We start from the raw sequence: 23,271 nt of genomic DNA, 5'->3' as shown, positions 1-23,271 counted from the left end.
ACACAGCTCTCCATAACTGCACCCACAGAGCTCTTTGCTCACCTTACCCCTCCTGGAATGGCCTGGAAGGAATGTGTTACCTGGGCAGCAAATGCAGCCAGGACAAAAGCTCCACTCAATACCAGATTTGCATTGAACACTGATTTGCATCCAGCTTCTTCCAAGATGTCATTTGTCAAAGCAAGTGGCAGTAAGTGAACTGAAACTATCCCTCATAACAAAGGGCCTGCATCAGGTCTTACAGAGGAAGTCAGACAGGATTGCATTTTGCACAACCACTGTGAATATTCACAAGTGCCTAATACCAAATAATCATTGGAAAGCATCAAATGAATATTGAGTTATGAAATTCTGCTTAAAAGCAGCAAATGCCAGAGAAGACCACTGCCTCTTCAACATGTAATTAATAATCCTGATGTTGGAGCAACTTGATCACCTTCATCTTCAACTCCCTCATGAAGTGATTTGCAACACCTCAAATGGGCTCTGTTTTTAATGGGCAGTGACTGGATGTTTACTCAGAAAGCCCCAGCAAACTGACAAACAAAAGAGCAGTTCCTTCAGGACATTCAGTCAAGCAAGCTGGAAGTAATACTAACTCCTGCAATCAGAGCTTTTAAAAAATTGGCCCATTAAGAGCAACGAACAGCCTTTCTCCCTGCCCCACCTTTAACCAATAGTATGGAAGAACAGGTTTCCTTTACAAAGAAAATGTTACAGAACAACCAGTGCTGCAATTCCTATGAACTGTCAATGGCCAAGAACTAGTGAGTACCCCGAATAAAACAATTTCCCCTTAATCTGAAAGTCCTTCTCCTAGGAATAAAAGGCAGCTAACAGCCTGCAGGAATGTCCTTCATATGTTTAACTAGTCAGACATTGCTTATAATCATACTGGAGATAGTATTTTTCATGAAGTTTATTTTCTTCCTATGACACAGCAAGGAAAAGAACCTGAGAGCTTCTTTCCTCTACTCCAACAGGTATATCTTGGAAAGCACAGCATTAAAATGTGAGCACCACAGCAGACTCCGAGAGGCCCTTACAGATCTTCACAATGGCTAAAAGCTTTTTTTGCTGTTGGGCTGTGTGCACTGAGGTGGCCAAAATACTCAGTTCCCCGGCTGTCCAAATTCATTTTTTTTGACCTGGAATTTGTGAATTGCTTGAGATCCCACAATGCTACTTTTGTTTAGAAAAGTGATCCTTTTCTTCCAATAACTGCTCAAAACCACTTGAGAAATTAGTAACATTGTAACAGTTACAAATCCATTATTAAATTCATAGCATCCGGATATCTATGAAGTTTGAAAAAAAAAAAGGTCCTAGTCTGGCTGATCTGAATTATTATTGTCTTGCATTTAGAACACTCTGATACATTAAAATACCCTCTAATAGCAATCTTCTATTTATATTAAAAAAACCCCAACAAAACAAACACCCAAGCTGCTGAGATGGAGCTAGAACCATTCCTCTGTCCCAGAGTCATTCAGCAGTGCTCCCCTGCTTTACTCAAAAACAATGCTGGACACTTTCTGAAGCTCACAATGAATTGTTTACCACAATATGACTACACAGTGCACACTGATGTTCTTTCTGGCCTACTCAGTAAGAGGTTTAGGACAAAAAGGAGCAGGGGTAACATCAGATAAGCATTCCAGGCTAACAGCTGTAGAGATTACCATACTCAATTGAGCAGAGTGTCCCATGGACAGGGCTAATTGCACAGAGGCAGGACTGTGGATCCAGGGACGTTGCCAACACTGGAGGATGGAATCCAGTGCGTGGGATGCTTAAGAATGGAGAGGAGATTTGGATGAAATAATTTAAGATGAAGCAATAATGAAAAGAATGCAGGAAACCAAGCTTCCTTTATTTTTAGCCCAAAATCACTTAAAAAATTCCCCAGATTATTTTTCCAGCTAGTATATCCAAGTTATTGATTAAATTAGGCAGAGGTTAAAGTGAAACAAACCCATTAACACAGAAACCCCCCCACTAGTGCTGTTTAAAGCTGGAGGGTGAGCACAGAGGGAGGATGTGCTGTGGTTAAGATGCTGAGATGCTTGTTTGCCTCCAGGCTGTGCCGCAGGCTGCCCGCAGAGCACAGCCCCAGCCACACCGGCGGGGCTGCGAGGGGAAGCTGCCTCGCCACTGAGCACAGTCCTGTGGTGGCAAAAATAAACTCAAATTACAAGCAGTGTCTTCTCTGGAAGATGCTAGGGCTGGTAAGCCAGTTGTGCAAGTTAATACTTTAACCTTGTCTCTAACCTATTTTTAATAGAAGTGAGCTAGCAAAGCTGGTGCTGCTGCAGCTCTTGCCTGTCATCACAAGACCCAAGGGGCACTCCCAAGGATGTTCTGGGCAGTGAGTCAGCACTCCCAAAAAGCCTGACTATTCACTGCCTTGTAGGCAGGTTCCCCCAGACCACGATCATCCCTCTGACAATATTTATCTGAGGTAATTTTTATTCACCCAAATACCCATAGTTATAAAGACTTGGCAAGTGTAGAACCATGTAAGTTAAAAGGCAGTTCTGAAGAAAAGGACAAAGTAAAAGCAGTGGATCCCATCTAAGCAACTGAAACTAAAAAGCTCTGTGCCAGTGGTTGCCCTCACTACATTATTTGCATGATGCCCCCCAGCCTATTCTCTTCCCTCTTTCTAGGTGCTACTAGACAAACCCCTTTTTTTGGTGTACTAGGCAATATTATTCTCCCTATTTATTTGAAGCCAAATAGTCCTAGGATACTGGTGCAGTCCCACGTATTACTAATGACAGACACTGGTAGAAGTGTTTCTAGTGGCACTTTAAATGAAATTTGTCTTAAAATTGATTTGTGAATTTAAGAATCAAAACCTATGAAATATTCAACTAGGAGGGGCTTCTTGTAGTTATGCTGAATTAAGAACACATTCATTTGTGATGAAAAATCCCACTATGTTAATTTCTTACATGCTGAAATAAACACAAATAGAATCACACTGTGGCAGTTTAGAGCATTATCTGAATGAAAAAAATTGAGGCTTTGCTTTAATGAAATAATTGATATGGTAAATTTTTTATGATGTCTCAAATATTTCCAATGAAGCAAAATCCTTGCTGGAAAATGATTCTCCTAGAATGTAATTCATTATAACGAACATATTACTGTCATTAAAGAACTAAATATTTTAAGAGCTGCACAGGAGATGAGCATCTAACTACTTCCACTAAATTAATAATAGATTTTCTTTCTGAACCACCTCCACTGTTTTTAATCTCCTACTTAAAGATGCAAGAAAGGCACAACAGTTTTTACAAATATAAAATATCTATTAAAAAAGCATGTTATCAGCACACTTCAGGTTTGCATTCCAAAGTTTACTATGGTCACAGAGAATTTTAATGGCAGGAAGATTTCACTGCCTTTGAAAGGCTGAAAAATCAATAAAGATTTCTTAGTAACTAAGATGACAGAATGTGCAAAGCCTCATTCAAAATAAAAGTATAGTGTAAGAGCTGATACTGTTTTGAGGTAAAAAAAACAAACCCTTGAAATATAAGAGCCAGGTGAAGTTTTACTTCTATGAACATGGTAACAGTTTTTGTGTATTTAAGATATCTCAATTCAGCATCCTATCCTAATGAGTTGAAATGAATATTAGCAGTTTTGTTTCCCCCAAAGTGATTTTGCATACCTCATGACATCAAAAATAATGGTCACTGCTAACATTAATGCTGGCAATTTTGGAAGCAGCTTACTAAAATAGCTGTAGGTCAGGTAAGTTTCCAAATAAGTGATTGAAAAAGGAAAAAAGACTAATTGTCCTCACGATTCGGCAGCAATTTCTTATCTAACAAAGACAAGGTTTAGATTTTAGGAGAAATGTTGCATAGCCTTATTTTTTTCTCTGGAACTAGCCACAAGTCACATTATTCATGCAGCTAATCATGGAAAAATTTGGCTTACAACTTATAACTTTTGAAAATTATGTAAAACATCTGCCAAGAGTGAAGGTCCACACCCTGGGCTTTTTAAACAGCAAATGACCCACATACACCTTCATTTTTTAAAGTACTGGGCTCACCAGCAGATATGGAAGGCAGTGTTTGGGAAAAAAAGGCTATACTACTAAATATAGTTTGTAATAATTTGGAACGGGTGATTTTCAATTGAATCAAAACTCTGGAGTCACTACACCTACAAGAGGGAAGAATAACTTCCTTTAGAATTATGCAGTTTCTTGCCTTCAATAGTTCTGTGAGCTGGGTCCAAACTTTTGTTGTACAAATTGCCTTGCCCTAGACAGGGGCTCCCATATGAAGGGTCTGCAGCTCAACTTGACATCACAAGTCTGTAAAAGGCAATGGAAATAGAGCTCTAACCCCAAAATAGTGTTTGAGGGTAAACACTGGAATGACTTTAGCCAGTACAACAAGCATTTTCTGTAGAAAAAAAAAAGATTTGTGCAGGATGCTGTAGAAGGGTTAAGTACTCAAGCATGTACCAAAATAGAAACTGTCTTTTCAATGCTCAAGGAAATGCATCCAGAATTATCCCTAGCATTAATGTCTTCCTGCTGCAAAATGAACATGTAACATATAAAATGCAACACAAAATTCCCCTGTTATTTTTTAAATTCTTTTAACATATGGAAAGCAGACTTCTAAACAAAAATGAAACAAAACACCCCCACCCCTCAAAACCAAACAAAGGCAAACTAGTGATTTATTTTGAAAAACTGTAATGGGGTTGGTGTCATAATAAGGCTAAATGCTGAAATCAAAACCCTGAATGTCTCTCCCTATCTTTGGAGTGTGACGTTTTGAAAACTATAATCTCTGTACGTTGCAATGTTTAGATTTATTTCACAGGTAAATGTCAGACACTTCACAAGTCTCTTGTGTGAGATCAGCACATAAAGTGGACTGAAATCACTAATTAAAGTACAAAAATGTTCTGAAATTTGTAATCTAAAACAGCAGGAAAAAAGAGGTCAGATGTTGGAATGATCTACCTTGAATAATGTTTTACATAGTGACACCAAAAGTAAAAAAAAACGGAGTCAAGACTGAATGATCTTGTTCCTCTGTTCCTCTACTAAAGCCCTTCTTCCTTAGGTTATACTTTCCTCTCAGAAATCAGTTAATTACTGTATGTTCTAATATATAAAGTTAACATCTAGTGACAACTTCCAATCTAATTATCACAGCTATGTACTTTGCATACAATTTAATTAAAATGTAACATAGCTGTCAACTATGGCAATCTTTTTCCCAAAAGGAACTTGAATAGAAAATCCTTATTCAATTGTATTGAGTATAATTTTACTGCACTTCTGAATGGTGATTTACGAAACAACACATACTACAGAGGTGGCAATGCAACCAGTTTTAGATGGAAAACATGTGATAATCTCTGAAATTGCTTGAGAAAGATGAAATGTGGTGGGCACCAGTTCAGTTAGGATTTATTTTTCTTCTTCAAATTTCTTTCTGAACTGCTCACTCAGAAGCAAGAGCTTAGATTCTTTTATCAGTACAAGTAGACTCAGCTGTTACTGCTAATTTGATGTTGTACTGCAAGTATGGCATAATTGTGAGCAGCTAGATGGCCTGGGGAGTTCTGCATTATCCTCATTTCACTTGAGAGGGCAAAATTGTCCCAAGAATGAATAGAAAATGCCCACTGTTAAAATAATGAAAATTTTAAAAAGAGTAGCAAAGCCCAAAAAGTCAAAAGGAGCAGCTGTCAGAATTTGACAACTGTTGAAACATACTGTTCTTTTAAAATCCAAGGCATCTGTAAGTGTATGTTATGATACATGTTGCCAAGAAAGTGATGTCTTTATTATTAAAAGTATCATTTGTTACACAAATGAAAGTCATTGTGTGTTAAGGTGAAATTTAAGGGATTGGTGCTTGTTTCTGCACTGATTATCACAAAACATTGAAATGACAGTTTTGGAACTGCTCATCCATATGTTAGGATATTAAACAGCTGATGACAGTCAAACAGGAGGCAAACTGCAAACAGGATGGAAAAGTACCACTCTCAATCAGGCAACTTTTCATCCTAAAAAACTGATTTAAAAAAATGTTTGAATAGTAATACCTCTTTTACACTACTAAGGTAATGAAGAATTATACTATTTTCTCTGATTTCTTATCAATTAAATATTTTTGCATATTTGTCTCTTCTTTATTAATTGAGTAAGTAACTTTTAGTTTGATAGGAAAAAGATTCAAGAACAGAAATTTCACCAAATTTGCCTCTACAAAGTAATTTATCTAAAATTTATCTGCATTAGAATGTGACTGAAAGACTTGCTCTTTTGTTTTCTGTCTTCTGCAGCTTTAAGAGAAGTAAATATATCATGCTTAGTATTCTGAAAACCATCTGATTACTTGAATGTTGTCATTTGAAACTTGATATGAATTACTTAAAAGCCCATTTAAAAACTAGGCATTGCCAGATAATTTAGCCATACATTTTAGTACCAAAAGCTTCCTTTATTACTCTCACATGTGAATAGCCATACAGTTATAATCACTAATTATACTGCCATTAATTGAAATTTATTAATATTAATGTCATTTCAAGATAATATTAATAAATTGATGATTTAGCTTGCATCTGGCTAAAAATTAGCTAATAATTTACTACACCAGCTCAGGTTTTCAGATTGTCTGGCTTTGTTTAATCCCTATGGGCAATTTCTTCTATGATAGGAGATGCCAAAATCTCTTTAGAGAATTTGCTAAAACACCTCCCCCCCTTTCCTTCAAGTCAAACCTTTCCAGTTGTTTTCAAATCTTAAGATTGATTTGAGATTCTCACAGATGACAACAAAAAGTTTGAAACACTGACATCTATTTAAGAAAAAATGGAAGTAAAAAACCATGCTACAGGGCTCTACTTGCCACTCAGGAATAATGGATCATCTACATATTCAGGTCAACAGAGTCCTCAGGCCCTGGAATCAGTGGCACATGTGCAGAAATACCTCTCATGACAGCAGCTCTTTGGCACTGCTCAGAGTTTCAGAACCAGACTTCCCTTACCTATTCATATAAATATACAACACCCTTTTTATCTAAACCTAAAAGCTGTGTGTTAGATTTGAGTAGTCTAAGTGAGTAAATCTGTTGTCATGCCTACTGCAGGAGATTCAGATCACAGTGATGACAAACCTTCTGAACATCTCCAATGCACAGGCAAAATGTATTCTGGCCCTTTCAAATCAACCAGCAGACTCCAAAACTTAAACAAAACCCATGAAATAAGCAAAATACTAATTTCCCCTTGTTTGAATCCCTAAGAGTCTCAAAGTGTAAAATGATGTTCCCTCTATGAATGTAGAAGGCTACCCAATAATTTCCTTTCTTAGCAATCTTTTTTCTGAATGCAAGCTTGTCACTTCCCTCCTGCATTGCACTGGGTTTGAGGGGAATTCTGAGTGACAGAAAGCTGCTTCCAAAGCCTCAGACTGTGTGCTTACAACATCCATAGCCTTTGTGCAGTTCCATCCCCAAGAAATCACACCATTAAAATAGCACAGTAAGAATTAGGGGGATGAGGCTTTTATACATTATTTTCAGAGAAGTATTCAAAATCAAAGGAAAGGTTCTAGATGTGAAGTTGATAATTTTTGTTATCTGCCTTATGGAAGTTATGATTTCACATTAGATTTACAGAATAATTGTTTTATGCAGTTATATAAAACAACACAAATTTGTTTCAATTTATCTATAGCAAATTCAATAGTAATTCTGCCATGAACTTACACAGGAGCAAAATTTATGCACTGTTTCTTTAATGTTCTCACTCAATGTATTAACTACAATATACATGTACTATTATTAATCTATTTATTATTATGAGGCATATTCCAGAAATTGCTCAAAACTACTCTGCTAAACATCTGTATAGTGACCATACATAATATTTTTAAATTTTTATGTTACTAGTCCAAGCATTTATGTTGCAACCTAAAGCAGTCCCATCCAAATAATTTGTCCTCATCCGTTCTATCAGATTATTTTAATAATACAGCAGAGGTTTTCAATGACATGAGGTATTGTTTCTAAGACACTGAGGGGTTACTCCCTGCACATTTAAAACACTACAGTTGCCACTAAACAAGAACAAAAACAGATGACAAAAGAAAGAAAAGAGACCATTCAAGACATGATCTTGAGGGCCTGGTACAGCAGAAGAGAGCTATGGCTGGCAATGGTAACTGCAGCTTGCAGGTGGGGCTGTGGTACTGCCTAATGCTCAGAAGAATTTTAAGTGTTCCATCATGCCTTAGGAAAGGTGGAAAAACCTGCACAGAGTTTTTCATGCAGTGAGAACTGACAGCTACTGCATGTCCCTCACTCCTTTAGTGCAGTTGTGTGAACTGTAGAAGCCTCAGAGAGGCAGGCATGGCACAACTACTGCTTAGGAGAAAAACAAATGATCTGAATGGCATTTGGGGACAACAGAAAATGAAATCTCTTAAGAGAACTCTTGAATGAGCTCATGCTAATTCAGGAGGAATGGGCTTGGACAAATTAAGAAAACAAAGGCCATGGGTTGTTAGACCTTGCCCAAATTTGAAATCTAAAAAGTCTCAGATGATGGAGACTATGCTACACTTCCAATTATCTGTAGAATCTCCAGAGAAACCTCTCCTAAAATGCCATCTGGCTATTTTGCTAAAACCACAAAGAAAAACTGATAACATTAAATTTTCCAAAAGAACTGAAGTTGGAGGTGGAGAAAAATAAAGCAATCTATTTCTGTTTAGAGCAAAGTTTCAACCCAGAATTTGAGGGAGACTGTCTCTCATTACAGCTACATGTACATCTAAGTCTGTCAGTCACTTGCTCATTTGTATGAGCTTTACATACCCAAGGGTTCTCATAATTCAAGGTTTGGTTCATCCTTGCACTCAGTTTAGAGGTGGTGTCTCATCATATAATTCCATTACTTGACATGGAGTATTCATAAATCTCAATATTAAATAGGAAGAGAAAGAAGATGAAGAAGGAGAGAGGGGAACAAAGTTCTGATGTTTTCCTAGCACAGGGCAGGCCCTGAAGAAACTAAGAGAAGAGAAAAGGAAAAGGAGGAGGTAGAGGATTGGCTCACTTACCTCTGAAATTACAACACCTTTGCAAACCAATATTCAGAGGTCTGCAGGAAATAGAGGACAGATAAAAGAGGGATAAGGTAGAACTCAAGAGGGAAGAATATGGCAGAAAAAAAGGAAAGGGTCAGAACAGCACTGGTTATGTTTGTTCTGAGTCTGGCCAGAAGGTTAATTAATTGAAAAAGAAACAGAAATGCACCATACCTTTTCTTTGTCACTGGCTTCTCGAGCCACAGTAGAGCCCTGAAACAGAAAAAATGGATCTAAAAATGTGCATATGTCAGAAACTAATTTGAAAATGTTATAACAGGTCAAAAAGAGGATGAACTGTATCCTTTTGAACTTGAGAAATGATTTAAAGGAAGGTGATATGGTAGGTAGAATGTCCAGGACTGCTGAACTGCTGCAATCATGTGAAGAAGATGCATCATGAGAGAAGAAAGATGGATTACATCCTCAAATGCTCTACTTCTATTGTCCTCCTAATTCTTGGAGCTTTTCCTCATCTGTCATCCTCATTTTGAGTGTATCATGCTGGAAGTTCAGTTTGCTTGGCAGACTTTTCAACTTTTTTTTTTGGTGCCAATTTAGCTGTATGGGTATGGACTAGCCTATTCTGTATAACTGTCTGGACATTTGTAACACACATTTGAAAAGGATGTCACACAATCTAAACACAAAAGTATTTAAAAGATCATCAAGTAGAAACAAGAACAAAGCATCTCACAGCAACATGGATTAAAAAGAAGAGAAGAGATCAACTGTGGATTCACAGGACTTTACAGTGCTTGCCAAAGACACTTTGGATTTTCTTTTTAAATTTAGTTTTTAGATTAAAATTAGTGAGCAATATGGTGCTTTCTAAATAACCTGGAGCTGACAAAAAAGAAGACTGTATATAATTTCCTTAAAAATTTCTTGGAGCAGGACACACTTTTAAATACCCAGCACGTGTTTATCACGTAACAGCATTGCAAGAAATAGTAACTACAGATATGGTAACTGGGCATTGAAAGATGGGTAAATTAGCTCTGCTGGTTGTTAAAGGGTGTGCATTGTGTAAAGAAATGCTGGAGTGGAGTCCTGCTAGTTTAAAGAATGTGAGGATCCCCAACCACAGCCTTTTATAGCATGTTTTATTCTGTTTATGGAAAGAAACTTAGAAAACTCAGATGTGATGGAGAGAAAAGATATATGGGACAGGATTTCTTAGTTATTATGTATGGCCCTGAAGCAAGGACTTCATTGAATTATTCTTAAATGATAATAAAGCCTGGTAAAAGCCTAACATTTCAGTTTACTCAGGAGACATCTTTTATATTGTATCCTGTGCTTCAACAGATTATTAGGCCAGAAAAAAGATCAACTGAAAACCAAACTGAAGGAAAAGGAAAAAAGAGTCACAATAGTGAAAATTAGGGAGGATGTCAAAAATGACATTTGGTAAAAAAATGACATTGAAATAATTTTAACAAAATGCATCCATGGCCAAAAAATCCCCTTGAAATCCTGTGCTGATTTGTGGTCTTTTTTTCTTGTATCTACAGAGGTAAGACTCTTGCTATAAAGTGAGTTCTAAACTGGTGTCAAAAATATTCATGTACAAAAAAGGACTCTGAATCTACAACCGCAGATGACATAGCAAAGAATAACAAGAAAAAGTAATTTATAATAAATTCAGTGTCACTATAAATCTGTTCAGTGAAGGAGTTTGTTTTGAGGAATATGATATTGATGTTAAATTTGAATTGCATGAGAAGTTAAAGCAGTGCTGTCCAGCTGGACAAACTGAACAGACTACAGAAGCATTCACAGAGGTAAATAACATAAATAGCTGTTGACACCAATGTTAAGAACATAGTGTATATAATTACTTTTTCTTCCTGTTGTGCTTTCATGCCCTTTTTAATGCATCTGTATATTATGATGCTCTAAGTCACAGTTCTCTCAAATTAAAAAAAACAAACTTTCTCTGCTAACAACTGCTGCCAATATTTCTGAATATCAGAAAGTAAATTGTTGACAATCTGGAAATCAGTTCTTATAAATCAAGTTCAGTCAACTATCTAAGCAATTGCTAAGGAGACTTGACAGTAGGAAAGGATGGTCCATCACACAGCATTACAAATCTCCTAAAACAGAATGATAAATGAACATCTTAAAGCAAGCCTGCAGATGCACTTAGTGGTTCAGCACATAGAAATTAAACGTATTAGAAAGAAGTAGGTTTCTAAGGGGATACTTTACAGAGGAAATTAAAATACCATCCCTTGGGTAGAAAGACTAAGACTACATTTTGGGTATTTGTTGTAAGCCCTGTATACTAACTACTGTCAAAATTACAATGACAGATAAAACTTCTGAAACAAAACTAAAACAGATCTCATGATAAAAACAGATGTTTTGGTTTTTCAAAGACTCTTCTCCTTTTCACTTGAGGTTTTTTTTTTTTAAATATTGGATAAATTATTAAGCTTTTGCCATAGTGGTGTACTTTGTTAGCAGCATTTATTTATTATTATTTATTTATTATTATTTAGTTGTTTTATAAATGCCCTCTGCAGTATCAACTGTGGCTTTCCATAATGTTGATAAAAACCTGTAAGAAGCAGAATTATTATTGTACTAGTGTGAAGGGTTTTACCTTTAAACACTAGCAACATTTAGCAAACATACCTGGCTAAATTGCTGCACTTAAAAATGCACAAAACAGATAAATTTCTATAATGTCTATAAAACCACCCTTTAGTTTTGCTAAACCTAGGTGTAGAATGAAATAAGTTATGCTGGCTCTTGCATGACACAATTTTAAATTAATTAAAATTCTGAGCAATATTCAAGCATCAGCATAATCTAACATTTACAGTAAAGATTTTCAGCTACTCTGTCAGTTATTTAATCAGCAGTTACTTCTCACCTTTAAATCATATTTTCTATAAACAGATAAACGATGGCTGAACACATTCCTTGTAACAACCATATATACTTCAACTCCATCCACAGTAAGCCGGTACATGCCCAAAAACTGGGGAAGAAGTGTATTCCCATGACACTCCACAATAAACTGCAGAATGAAAAGGAAAAACAAAAATTAGGATTGACATATATTACGTAAATATATATTTAGATTTTAGATATAAAATACCAAGAAACAAATTTTTTTTCTGAATGTTTGTGTGGTGACAAACCTTCAAAAATTATGAAAAACAAACCACCTCATGAGGAAGTTATTCTGCTTTCAGGCTAATGTCTAAAAATTAAAATCATAAACTGCTGAACTTATAGCTCTTAACTTCCACAGTCTTCTAAAAAGAGGAGACTCCATTGGACAGACCTTTTTAACTTTTATGTTAACACAAAAAGCAAACCTAAGCAGACAGCATATATTTGGTAGTTATGTCAAAACCCAAGTATTTTTTTGAACATCACACTGCTGTAACCTGTATTGTGTTTTCCCAGACCATATTTAAATCGTATGTTTCTCCATTCTCAGTATTTGCTTATGAACACACATGGTGCTGTCACCAGCAAGGGGTATTATTTATTATCACCAACTTTCTGTTAGCTCCTATGTGGTGGTTGCATTTTGGGGTCAATAGAGGAAGTGCAAATTCCCTGTATTTTTTTATTTATGAATCCTTATATTTCCTTAAGGCCACCATACTCCATTACAAATGGGCTATTAACCTTGAAATATTTTGCCACCTGCAACCTGTCCCTTTTTTTTCTGATCACTTGCCTTACAAGTAATTGTTCTATTAGAAAGACCACTGGAGGAAGCAGAAAAAGCAGACACACACTGATGATGAGAACTATTGAAGTATGAATTTTTATTCCCAGAACAAAAATGCCCATACTATATTAATCCTACTCAGAAACATTCACTCATATATTTTGTGGAACCAAGGAAAAGTTAAGCCACAATGATACAAAACAGAAAGGACTTGCCAGCTTTCCTTTTTCTCTTAGCACCAAGTCTCAAACAGGAACTTGGAGAAAATGTAAAAACCCAAGGCCCACATAGGAAACATAAAATCTAACCAACAGCCAGCTTTTAAACATTAATTGCATTCTGAAGCTGCTGTTCCTTTATGCCAAAGTGACCCAGTTATTAGAAACACAGATTTTAGAAGAATTTAAAACAAGTCAACTGAATAAGCAATTTCAGTTGTTTAAGAAAGGCAGGTAGTATTTGGTAACAAATTCTGTAACAAAGCTCTTGAAACCCCTGAGATTTTGCGATTTTAGGCTCCTCTGCTAATTTTAAGGAATTCTTCTCACTAACTTTATACTGGAATCTGCACATATCACAGACAGACCTTTAAACTGGCAAAATAAAAACTGACTTAAGAATCCTGAAAACAATCCTGTCCAGCAAGAAACAAAGGAAATGAACAACAAATATAGAAATTGTTGACTGTCAGTTGAACCAAATTTTGACTGACTCATGAGCCCTGTTAAATCTTGCTGGCAGATTTTGGGCTCTAACTCTGCTTTCTCCCTGCCCTGGAGCTGTACTGGAGGTTCAAACCCTAAAGCACAGAACACAGTCACCAATGTAGTTGTGCCACTTAACAGCAAAGCACTTTTAAGCTCCAGCTGCCTATGAATAGGCAAATTATCTTAAGGTGCTGCAGAGACTCAGTGAATACAAATCAGAATCTTAGGAAAGGAGTATGATTGTATGCCCCAAACCACAAATGGAAGTCTGGCAGTAAAAGGCCACAAAAGCAAGGTCAGTCATAAGCAGTGCACAAAGATCGATCAGTTTGCACCTGGGAGGATTTCTGTATTTAAAAAATACTGAAGTTTTAAGTTGAAATTCTCAGTTTGGAGGATTTTCAGTGTCATAGGGCTGTTAACAACATCACAAAACAGTTATAACAACCTATTTTGACCATCCTTTCTGCTAAAGATCCAATCATAAAAGTACTAATCCATACTAGCAAAAATGCATTGATTATTTTTTAATAAATGTTAAGTACTTGGCATATATTCTAAAAGTAAATACTTTTTTAAAGCTTTATAGAATGTAAGAAGGGTTGTTCCTATAGAAACATTTATTAACTGACTTCTATTTTAAGATGATTATGTTCTACAAGATGAAAATGAATCTAGCTTCCAACAAGAATTTAGTGTCACAGAACTTCTAGCTACTCAACTCTTTAATAGACCCAGCAATTCCTAATCTTATGGCTTTTAACTACAGAATTTGAATTAAAATAAATACTATTGTTCCAGTTTTCCATATGGGCATCTGAGATGCAGAACCTCTACCTAAAATCATACAGAGAGTTTGTGCCATGTGAAGGAATGCCAGCTAGGCATCTTGAGTACCAGACTAGTAACCCTGTGCCCTTCCTCTCAGCTGTGACTGCCACAGTACTGCCACTTAATCTGGTTCTTCAACCCTAGCTACTGCTAACACTCCAATTTTAACCTTTCTGGTCCCAAGTGTACCCATCTGTAAAATGGCAATGCCCTTACCAGAGCATGAGCACCGTACCCGCTGCAACATCATACAATAAAGTACTTGGTTAGCAGTATACAACCCCCTCCCAAGCTGCTCTGTACTATGTAATGAGGACAAAAAGGCCACTAGTGAGAGTTGCTTCAGTCCTGTTTGTAAGTTAGGGATTGTTCTTTGCCAGCACAGTTGTTTCATTATCTTAGTGTGCAAATAAAGACTTCTGAAAGGGCAGTGTTACCAGCACGGAACACAAGACATGAGAAGCTCTGCTAGTATTGCTCCTCTGGATAAAAAGGGACATGGCTGTGCTCTCCCAGACTTCTAAGAGACCCTCTCAAAGCAGACCAGGTACTGCACAGTTGTTTCCTATTTACTGTTGACTGTGGACACTCATGCCATTGCAATTGAAAGAAAAGCCTCTAAAATTATTTCAGTGTTTCCTATGACAGTATTTCTTATCCTGATGGGGAGACAAAAGAAAGAGGGAGGAATGCCACTTGCTTTCAGCATCTACAAGGTTGGTCTAGAACTTCCTACCTTTGCAACTATCAATCCCCCATATCTGCATCACAGAGGAGGCAAAACGTGTCATCTGTTTGGGTGGGAGTCCAGCAGGACTTGCACTGGTGACTGTGGTTGGCAGATTTTCAATTTGTCCATCTTGATATAAAGGAAGTAGCAATTTAGTCACCTCAAGGTGCTTTTTAGGAATGATTTCCTGAAGTTTCCCACTCACAGCTGGAAAAAAAGTGAGCCTAGAAAATAAGCCAGTACATGCTTAACAGGACTGCTAAATTTCAGTGAAAGAAAAAGACCTTCACTCCTTTAATTTTTTTCTAAAAAGAACATTAAAACAATTTTACTAAGCAGACTTGCTAAATAAAACTGTAATACTCAGCTAATACATTTACAAGTCTATATGCAGCAACAAAATAATTTTTTAAAAATGAGTGTTGTAATAAACACCCCATAATTTCCTTTTGTTAATTCAGACAATTTTCATGTTTGTGCACAGCACGAGGACAATATTATTATTAACACAGTAAAGTAACATCAGCATATTGACACATTTTATCAGCTGTGCAGCACATTTCAAATAAGGAAATTTCTGAACTCTCTTGAACCCCATGCTTCAAGTTGAAAATTAGTAAGAAATTCTTTATGAGCCTATTTCCCATTAATTTTTGTATAAATACAGCTTCAAGATTCCTTAGTAAGAATAAAACTTTACCAATCTAACTAGCTTCTTGCTTCCCTATGGCAATGCTAGTAAGGTATCAGATACATAATAAGATAACATAATGCATACCATTAATTGGCAAAGAAGTTATACTACTTTTGGCTCTTTTTGGAAAAACACAGAATAAAATTTCTGTTTCTACCATTTCTCCTCCACTTGGAGATCATCTGTGGAATGATTTGATATTGGTGCAGATTAAATCCTGAATTATATCTATCTTCATTCTGTGTGAAAAGTCAGTATTCCTATTTCTCACAGCCCTATTTGGCAGACATTAATTCAGAAATACAGAACATGCTCATTCTCTGTTACCCCTTTATATATAATTTTCACAAATTTTGGTATCATGATTAAGACAAGCATTTGATATTCCAGCAGAATTATGTGACAAGTCTGTACGTCACCAGGATACTTCCACTAAAGAAACTGAATAGCAAGTTATGTAATTATTTAAAATTATTTTAGACATTGTGCAGGCTAGACATTGATAGTAATTTTTGTGCTCAACTTGTTCTTTTATATCCTCTTGTTTGCAGTCAGAAATATCCTTCACTAAATTTTTTTTTATTTTGTGTACAAGCACTGACATGTGGACTCATTCCCCCCAAGAAAGACTAAGAACTTTTTCAGTTATAAATATTCGATTTATTGCCATTTTCCTGTACCCTAATAATTGCACAGAATATTATGCATTGGGTACTTATGTGATACATTGCAAGGATTAATTAGCCAAATTACAGCATACACCAGAAAGTTACAGATTTCCAAGGCATATAAAGCTGTTTTCTTCAAATAAGCCATGTAAGAAAATAATTTCATTTTAAGAAGTAATCAATAAATACAGAGGTTTTTAATATATAAGCCTTGTGATTCACAGCCTTACACTTCACATTGTTTCAGACATGGCCAGTTATTTTTACTTCTGAGTGCAGTGTAATCTCAATGTTACCAGCACACGTGATTATCTAGGCTGCAGATCTGTTACCAGGAACATCATACCTCATACTGCTACAGCTGACTCACTGTGGGGATTGATCTCTTCTGAAAAGTGCTGTGCTCAACATCGATAACTTATATATACAAAAAACAATAGAAAACACCTGCCTGGTGAAACCCTGGCCTCAACAGAGCCAGTGCAGCCAAGATCATTCTGCCACTTTGTGTAGTTATTTACCTATGAAATGTCTTTCAGGGAAGACTTTCAATGTGGTTTTCTTTGTTACAATCCTAGTCTGTGTGGTCCCTTTGCATATCAGCCCTCTGCAATTCCATCTGACAACTACCCTGGTGAGTTTCCCATTTTTAGGGTCACCTATAAGCAGAGTGGGCCTGTTGGGGGCAGGTGAAACACAGACTGATGAGAACACATACATTCTCATGTCTCCTTTTTCTGCCTCTCCTCTTTTTTCAGATCAAAGCTGCTTTAAGTCAGTTATCTTAGCACAGGGCAGAAGCTGTGTTCTGTGCTGCCTCTGGATTCTCACACAGAACTGCTGAAAGGCTTTTTCCACTGCATTTCTTTGCAAACCTCCCAGAAATCTTTACCTCCTACTATCTGAGGACATACAGAGTCAAGGACACCATTACATCTTTCTTCATTCACATCTGTGTTTAAATAACATTACATTATACTGCCTTGCTTTGCCTTTTTACCTTTTTCCTTTTTTGTGATACATATGAGTGAAACTCACGCAGCAAAAGGAGAGATGGGGGATGGGAGGAAGCCACTGATAACCTGTGCAGGTACTGATGTGGAGGGAGGATGACACAAACTTTAATGTAGCTCTGATTCAGCAACCTACCAGCTTGACAAGCCCATCTACACCAGTGCAAATTCCTAGGCATCCACTCCCCACTTTCTTTTCTGGGCTATTCTCCAGTCCATGTTGCCATCAATTTTTTGACAAATTTGTTTCCAACCTGCTATAATGTTTATCTATTTCAATATTTACCTATTTATGATTTTAATTTTTCTCCTACATTCCACACAACAATCTGCTGCTGTTCCTTGATTCCTGTATAGCCCTGAACACTGTTACTGGTGCAATTTCTCCCATTTTCACCTTATTGCCTACATTTTCCTCCCTTTAATTTGCTTTCTTCTTTCTTTAATATTTTTCCCATCCAGCAGCTAAGGTAGTATTTTCCTGCTTTTGTTTTGTCTTTTATTTCTGTCTGTTTATGTCTGTTATTTCCTCTTTTTTGCTCATTCTATTCTTTCCTTTCTTCCCATTCACTTCCCCATGGCTGCACTGTTTGCTGTGTCTGGTAAATGGGCAGTCCCTCTCCTTCACCACTATTTCTGCTGGTTGCCAGGGAGACAAACAGGCAGTGCAATAGGTGTCAGTTCTGCATACAATTACCTGTGCAGGGAAGAGAACTGTGCCTTCAGCAGGGACAGCTGCCTAAAGAAAACCTAAAAGGGACCAGCACTCAGGTCCGTTTTAGGAGCTTTATGCTGGAAAGCTTGTATGCTAACAACTCTCTCCTGTTCACCTGCTCTGAGATGGCTTCTCTTTTCTTTACTAAAGTTACTTGGGTGTAAGCAATGAGAAGTCATCCCTTCTGAAGTAATTTTAATGAAAAAGAAATAAAGTGTTTGAAGGAGACATTAAAATTGCTTTATTTTATTTTTAAAAATTTCTAACCTGCCCATCATCTGTTCTCAAAGAGCAAAGGACTCCTCTTTTACACCAATTTAAGATTTAAAGCAAGTTAATGTCACTGGAAAGGGCAGAATGTCTTGATTCTGACATTTCAGATACTATAAAATCTGCCTTCAGAATTTTACTCAACTGTTACTGATTTCTGCCCTTGAAAATAACATTTGTACTTTAGAAAATATCTACAAATACAGTAATATCTACAATACATATTTTATATAAATTCATTAACTTTTTGCACAGGACAATATATAAAAAAATACATAAACCTAACTTGAATATATGATGAAATAGAAAGCTTCTCTTTAGGAGGAAGGAGGGTATTACCCATTCCTTAAACACAGGGTGAAATTCTGACAACACACTTATCACAGATGACTATGCTGGACTCTTCCTTAACAATGCCAAAGGTAGCAGTAGGTTTTAAATCTATTTTTCTGGTCCATGTTCTCGAGGTCAGGAGGCTGTTTAAAACATGATTGCACTAGATTTGGAGGTATTTCCAATGAATATTTGATTTTGCTCTCAAATACTGTTGAATATAAACATGCTTGATTAACTTGCACAATTTTAAAGGTCCCAACTACATCTATGAGCCCATACAGCAGTAGTTTCCCTAATACTTGAAAGTCTGACCCATTTGAGCATATCAATGGTTCTACTGCATTTGATAAGTAAATGACATTCAGCTGAGTAACACTGAGGAGTGGTGAGAGGAGCTCTAATCATAACTGACAATACACCAATAATACAAGCAGTCCAAACTGATTGCAAATTTAACAATACATGTGCCTAAAAGCAGTATTTCAAACTATGTACCAAAAATTATGACAGTAGTTAGAAACTGGCTAGAATGGCCAGTCACAGCATAAGAACCTAGCAGGCCATATATTGTATTTACCCTAACACTTCAAAACCTAGCTCTAGGCTGTTTTGTCTTCCAAACATAGATAGAAGGCTGATCCATGCATGATGATCTTTAATAGTCTTGTCATAAAACATAGGACACTTTGCTCTTTAAACACGGTGAAAAGTATAATTCCTCCTGTTTGCTTAATGGTTTGTTTTGCTCAGTGTTTTGGTTTTTTTTTCTTTTAACTTTGGAAAAGAAAATAATTATCTCTAGTGTTTCTACTCAATACTAAAAGTGTCAGACTCATCTGATGAGTTGACAGAATGTGTCAGTGTTTAGACTGAAGTGTTCACCATCTGTCTGAGGTTGTGGGCCTGACTGCCACTTAAAAAAAGGCATCATAGGGTAAATGATTTTGGAAGCCCACGATTTTTGAAAACTCATGATTTTGAATAGCAAGTATAATTTACAATTGTCAAGATTATTTACAATTCAACAATTTTAAGTTGGAATCACCATATGTACACATACATGCTGTTTCTATAACTTCTCCTAACACTCCTTCAAGCCCAGTTCACTTTCAGTTATTTACACATTTCTAGCATGTAGCCCTGGGCTTGGAATCTTTGATGATTTAAAAACACCACTCTAGATTTGGGATTTTTAAGCTTACAAGTGTCTACAGGCTATGAACTACTCTTGCTCCTTTTGTAAACTCCTACACATACAGACTGTGTACTTAGAACCTCAGCTCCTCTGAGCTCCAAAGAACAGACAGGTTATCACACCTTCAGACAGATGGAGAGAGGAAGGACTAACAGAACTGCATGGGCTTGTGAACTATACATTTCCATGATGTCCAGTTACTGATAAAATAACCTTCATTCTATCTGCCAATGGCAGTGTACATGTCTGTATCTAACCCTTTGGTGACTTTCCAAAAAAGTAACTGATACCTGGAATTAGATTTTGGAGGTTCATGGGAAAAGCTGCTGTGCTATATTTCTCTGCCAACCACACAAACTCCCAGATGCCTCATTGGTAGCTCTGTAGTTCAAAAAGGTGCAAGGAAAACAACAGCTTTTTTACAAATGCCAAGATCAAAACTGTTTTGGTGAATGAAGGGCACATGGAGTCTCACACTTCTTCCTTGTGATGGCTCCCTCTCAAGCATTCTTTGTTTCAAGATGGTGTCTCCCCTGGTATTTATTGTTAAGCAGTTCAAGCAGTCATGGAGAGTATTTGACAGGGCTTGTTTGGTCCTTAAGCAAAGACAGACGTGCTTTCAAGGTCTAGAATGATTCTATCAGCCTTGTGCTATTAGCCTTAATAAGGAAACAGGTGAGTAAATATTATGGTTTAAATGAAACTCATTCAGAGTTTCAAACAGGGAAAGGAACCTGGAATGAATTTGCAGAGGGGAGAAAACAAAACCTGAAAGAGATTGTCTGTCATAAATGGCATCAATTTCATTCATACTTATGTCAGAAGAAATGGAGGACAATTATTGCCTTCTTAGGCACTTGAAAGAGGGTGCAACAATGGTTTACAAGACACAGTTCTTAATGGACAGATGATGTAGCTTCAGCTCCTTTGGGGGAACAAGGGAGAAAAGGCCTAAAATTCCCTAGACTTCATGCACCTGAAAAAGGCTGTCCTTTCCAGGATGATTCCTGTACTACCTAATTGGGTATATACACTCCCTTTCTCAGAAGGCTGAATCTTTCAAATACAGCTCTGCTCTCAGGGCAGACTGGCACAGGGTTTGTTATAGGGGCATGCCACTAAAAGTTCCAAACCATTCCCAATCCCAGTCGGGCTGTGAAACACAGCTCGGCCAGGAATTTTCACGTATGTGGTGAGTGCTGCTGACAATCAGAGAACTGAAACTGGAGAAAAGCTAACTAGCAGACTTCTCCCTAAAATTCCCATATTTGGCACTCTAGTGTACAATTATTAACAATCAAAAAAGATACTGGACAGTAAGGTATGAAAATCAATAGAGGGAACTTGACAATTCCTCTATTGGCAGAAGAGAGTATGCCAAAATAAAACTGAACTCATGAGAACTTGTTTTATTGACAAAGATTTCTACAAGAGTACCAGGACAGCATCTGAAAAGTCTTATGCTACTGCAACTGTGCCTACTACAGAAACATACAGTTACATCCACACCAGTGAAACAGACAGGTCTTGGAGCGTCCACAGGCATCAGTTCCAGCTGGAATGGAATAACTCACATCTCAGTTATTAAGCTCCCCTCTAAAAAAAAGGTTGCTTACATTCAAACTCCTAAGTAGGAATATTAACTCATCTGAATTAACACCTTTTATTCTTGCCCAGAATTATCTGGGAGACAATAAGCTGGCCCAAATGAAAACCACAACAGGCACCACTAATGAGCTCAAGTGCCGGTGGATGGTATCTGGCGTTGATTGCACTGCTTGCTAGCAGAAGGCCAAACTGTGTGGGACAACTTGGTCAAGGGAATAATAACACCTTTCCACCAGGACAATGGGTTTGCTAGACTTTGAAAAGCAAGTGAAGATAACCTTTGCATACCTGAAAAACATCTAGAGAAATGGGAGAACAAGCTGCTGTATCTAGTGATCCCAAGCATTCAACTTTCAACAGCAGCACAGAGGACACTGTGTCAGCTGTCATTAGAGCTAGTGGATTTAATTTAGATCTTGTTCAGTACATTGCTGAAGATCCTGAAATGAATTTATTTTAATTAAAAAATCCAATTATTAAACTGTCTTTAATTTACTTTGCACTTGAGTGCTTCTGTATTTAGTTTTGTACAGTGCTTTCAAGTTCTGAGACAAAAAGAAATACAAGTTGTATCTTTAGGAATCTCTTGGAGGCATCAGAGAGAACTATTTTATATGAAAGATTTACTAGTATAAAGTGACCTTAGGTGCCTGGTAGAGATAAATTTCATATAATTATTCCTTGTAACCTAGCCTAATATGAACCCTGATGTTGGAAAGCATTAATGAAAAAGATTAAAATTATTAAATTCATTAATGTTACCACTGTCTTCATTGATACTCTTGAAAAGCAAAGTTACTGTTTGGAAAAACAAAATAACTTTTCAGCTGGATTAAGTCTCAAAATCTGTATCATTAATACTAGCTTCTAATGCCAAATATGAAACAGACTAAAACTTTAATTCTGCTGTACAGTTTCACAGATCAAATCCTTTCAGATGAAAACTAAAATAGTAAGTTGGAAAACTCACATATAAATAACCCCCAAAATACATTTAGATTTAAATTAGGTTTAAATTTTTTTTGTGGTAAAACTCTCATTAGGAGAATGTCTCAAGAAAATTTCTAATAGTAATATTTATTCACATTAAAACAAACATACGATGGTCCTACGTGTTGTTTAAACAGAGGAACACCACAGGAAGAGAGAAAAGAGTTCACTTCTAACATCCTGAAGGCTTCCCAAGTTACTCTGGACTTGGAAGGACTTCAGAGGTCTCCCTTTGAGGTTTACAAAGATGGCTGGCAATATCTTCAGTTCCAAGTACCAGAAAGAATGCTTTAGCTTCCCACCTCAGAAGTTAAAACCAGTTTTACAAAAGTAATGTACTAAAAAAAGAAACTACTACAAAGAAGAATATTGCACAACAAAAAATAAACTACCTAAACAACAATAAAAAAGCCCAATCCTGAATGTCCTGAAGTCTTTACGTGGAGTTCCAACCCACAGAAAGAAGAAGGAAGATAGAAATAGGGACAAAAAAACCTTCCTATTGCATAGCATATTTTAGGTGATCTTTTAGAGGCTTTTCTGACTTCTGTAGCTTTAGAACTTATTCAAATAGATGTAGGGCTAAGAAAACTAGCACTGATTTTATTAAAGCCTTTTGTAATTCCCAGGTTCTGCTCCCCTCTGTGCCAGCCACAC

The 23,271-nt window shown here is 36.7% G+C and overlaps 1 protein-coding gene across 2 annotated transcripts in view; it reads right to left on the bottom strand.

Moving 5' to 3' along the window:
• PIP4K2A (phosphatidylinositol-5-phosphate 4-kinase type 2 alpha) overlaps nt 1-23,271 on the bottom strand; it is a 107,820-nt gene that overhangs the window by 9,141 nt on the left and 75,408 nt on the right. The window contains exons 5-6 of one of the 2 annotated variants that reach the window (XM_071428825.1): nt 12,042-12,188; nt 9,329-9,367 (exon numbers count right to left, since the gene is read on the bottom strand). In XM_071428825.1, coding sequence (XP_071284926.1) covers nt 9,329-9,367; nt 12,042-12,188 — 186 coding nt within the window. The remainder of the gene's footprint in view (nt 1-9,328; nt 9,368-12,041; nt 12,189-23,271) is intronic. The other variant, XM_071428826.1, reaches the window with a different exon arrangement.

This window comes from Agelaius tricolor, unplaced genomic scaffold (genome assembly GCF_023055355.1).
Source record: "Agelaius tricolor isolate 1412-34295 unplaced genomic scaffold, bAgeTri1.0.p SCAF_6, whole genome shotgun sequence".
NCBI classification, from domain to species: Eukaryota; Metazoa; Chordata; class Aves; order Passeriformes; family Icteridae; genus Agelaius; species Agelaius tricolor.
Note: the sequence above shows the minus strand (reverse complement) of the source record. Positions and strands in the feature narration are given on the sequence as shown.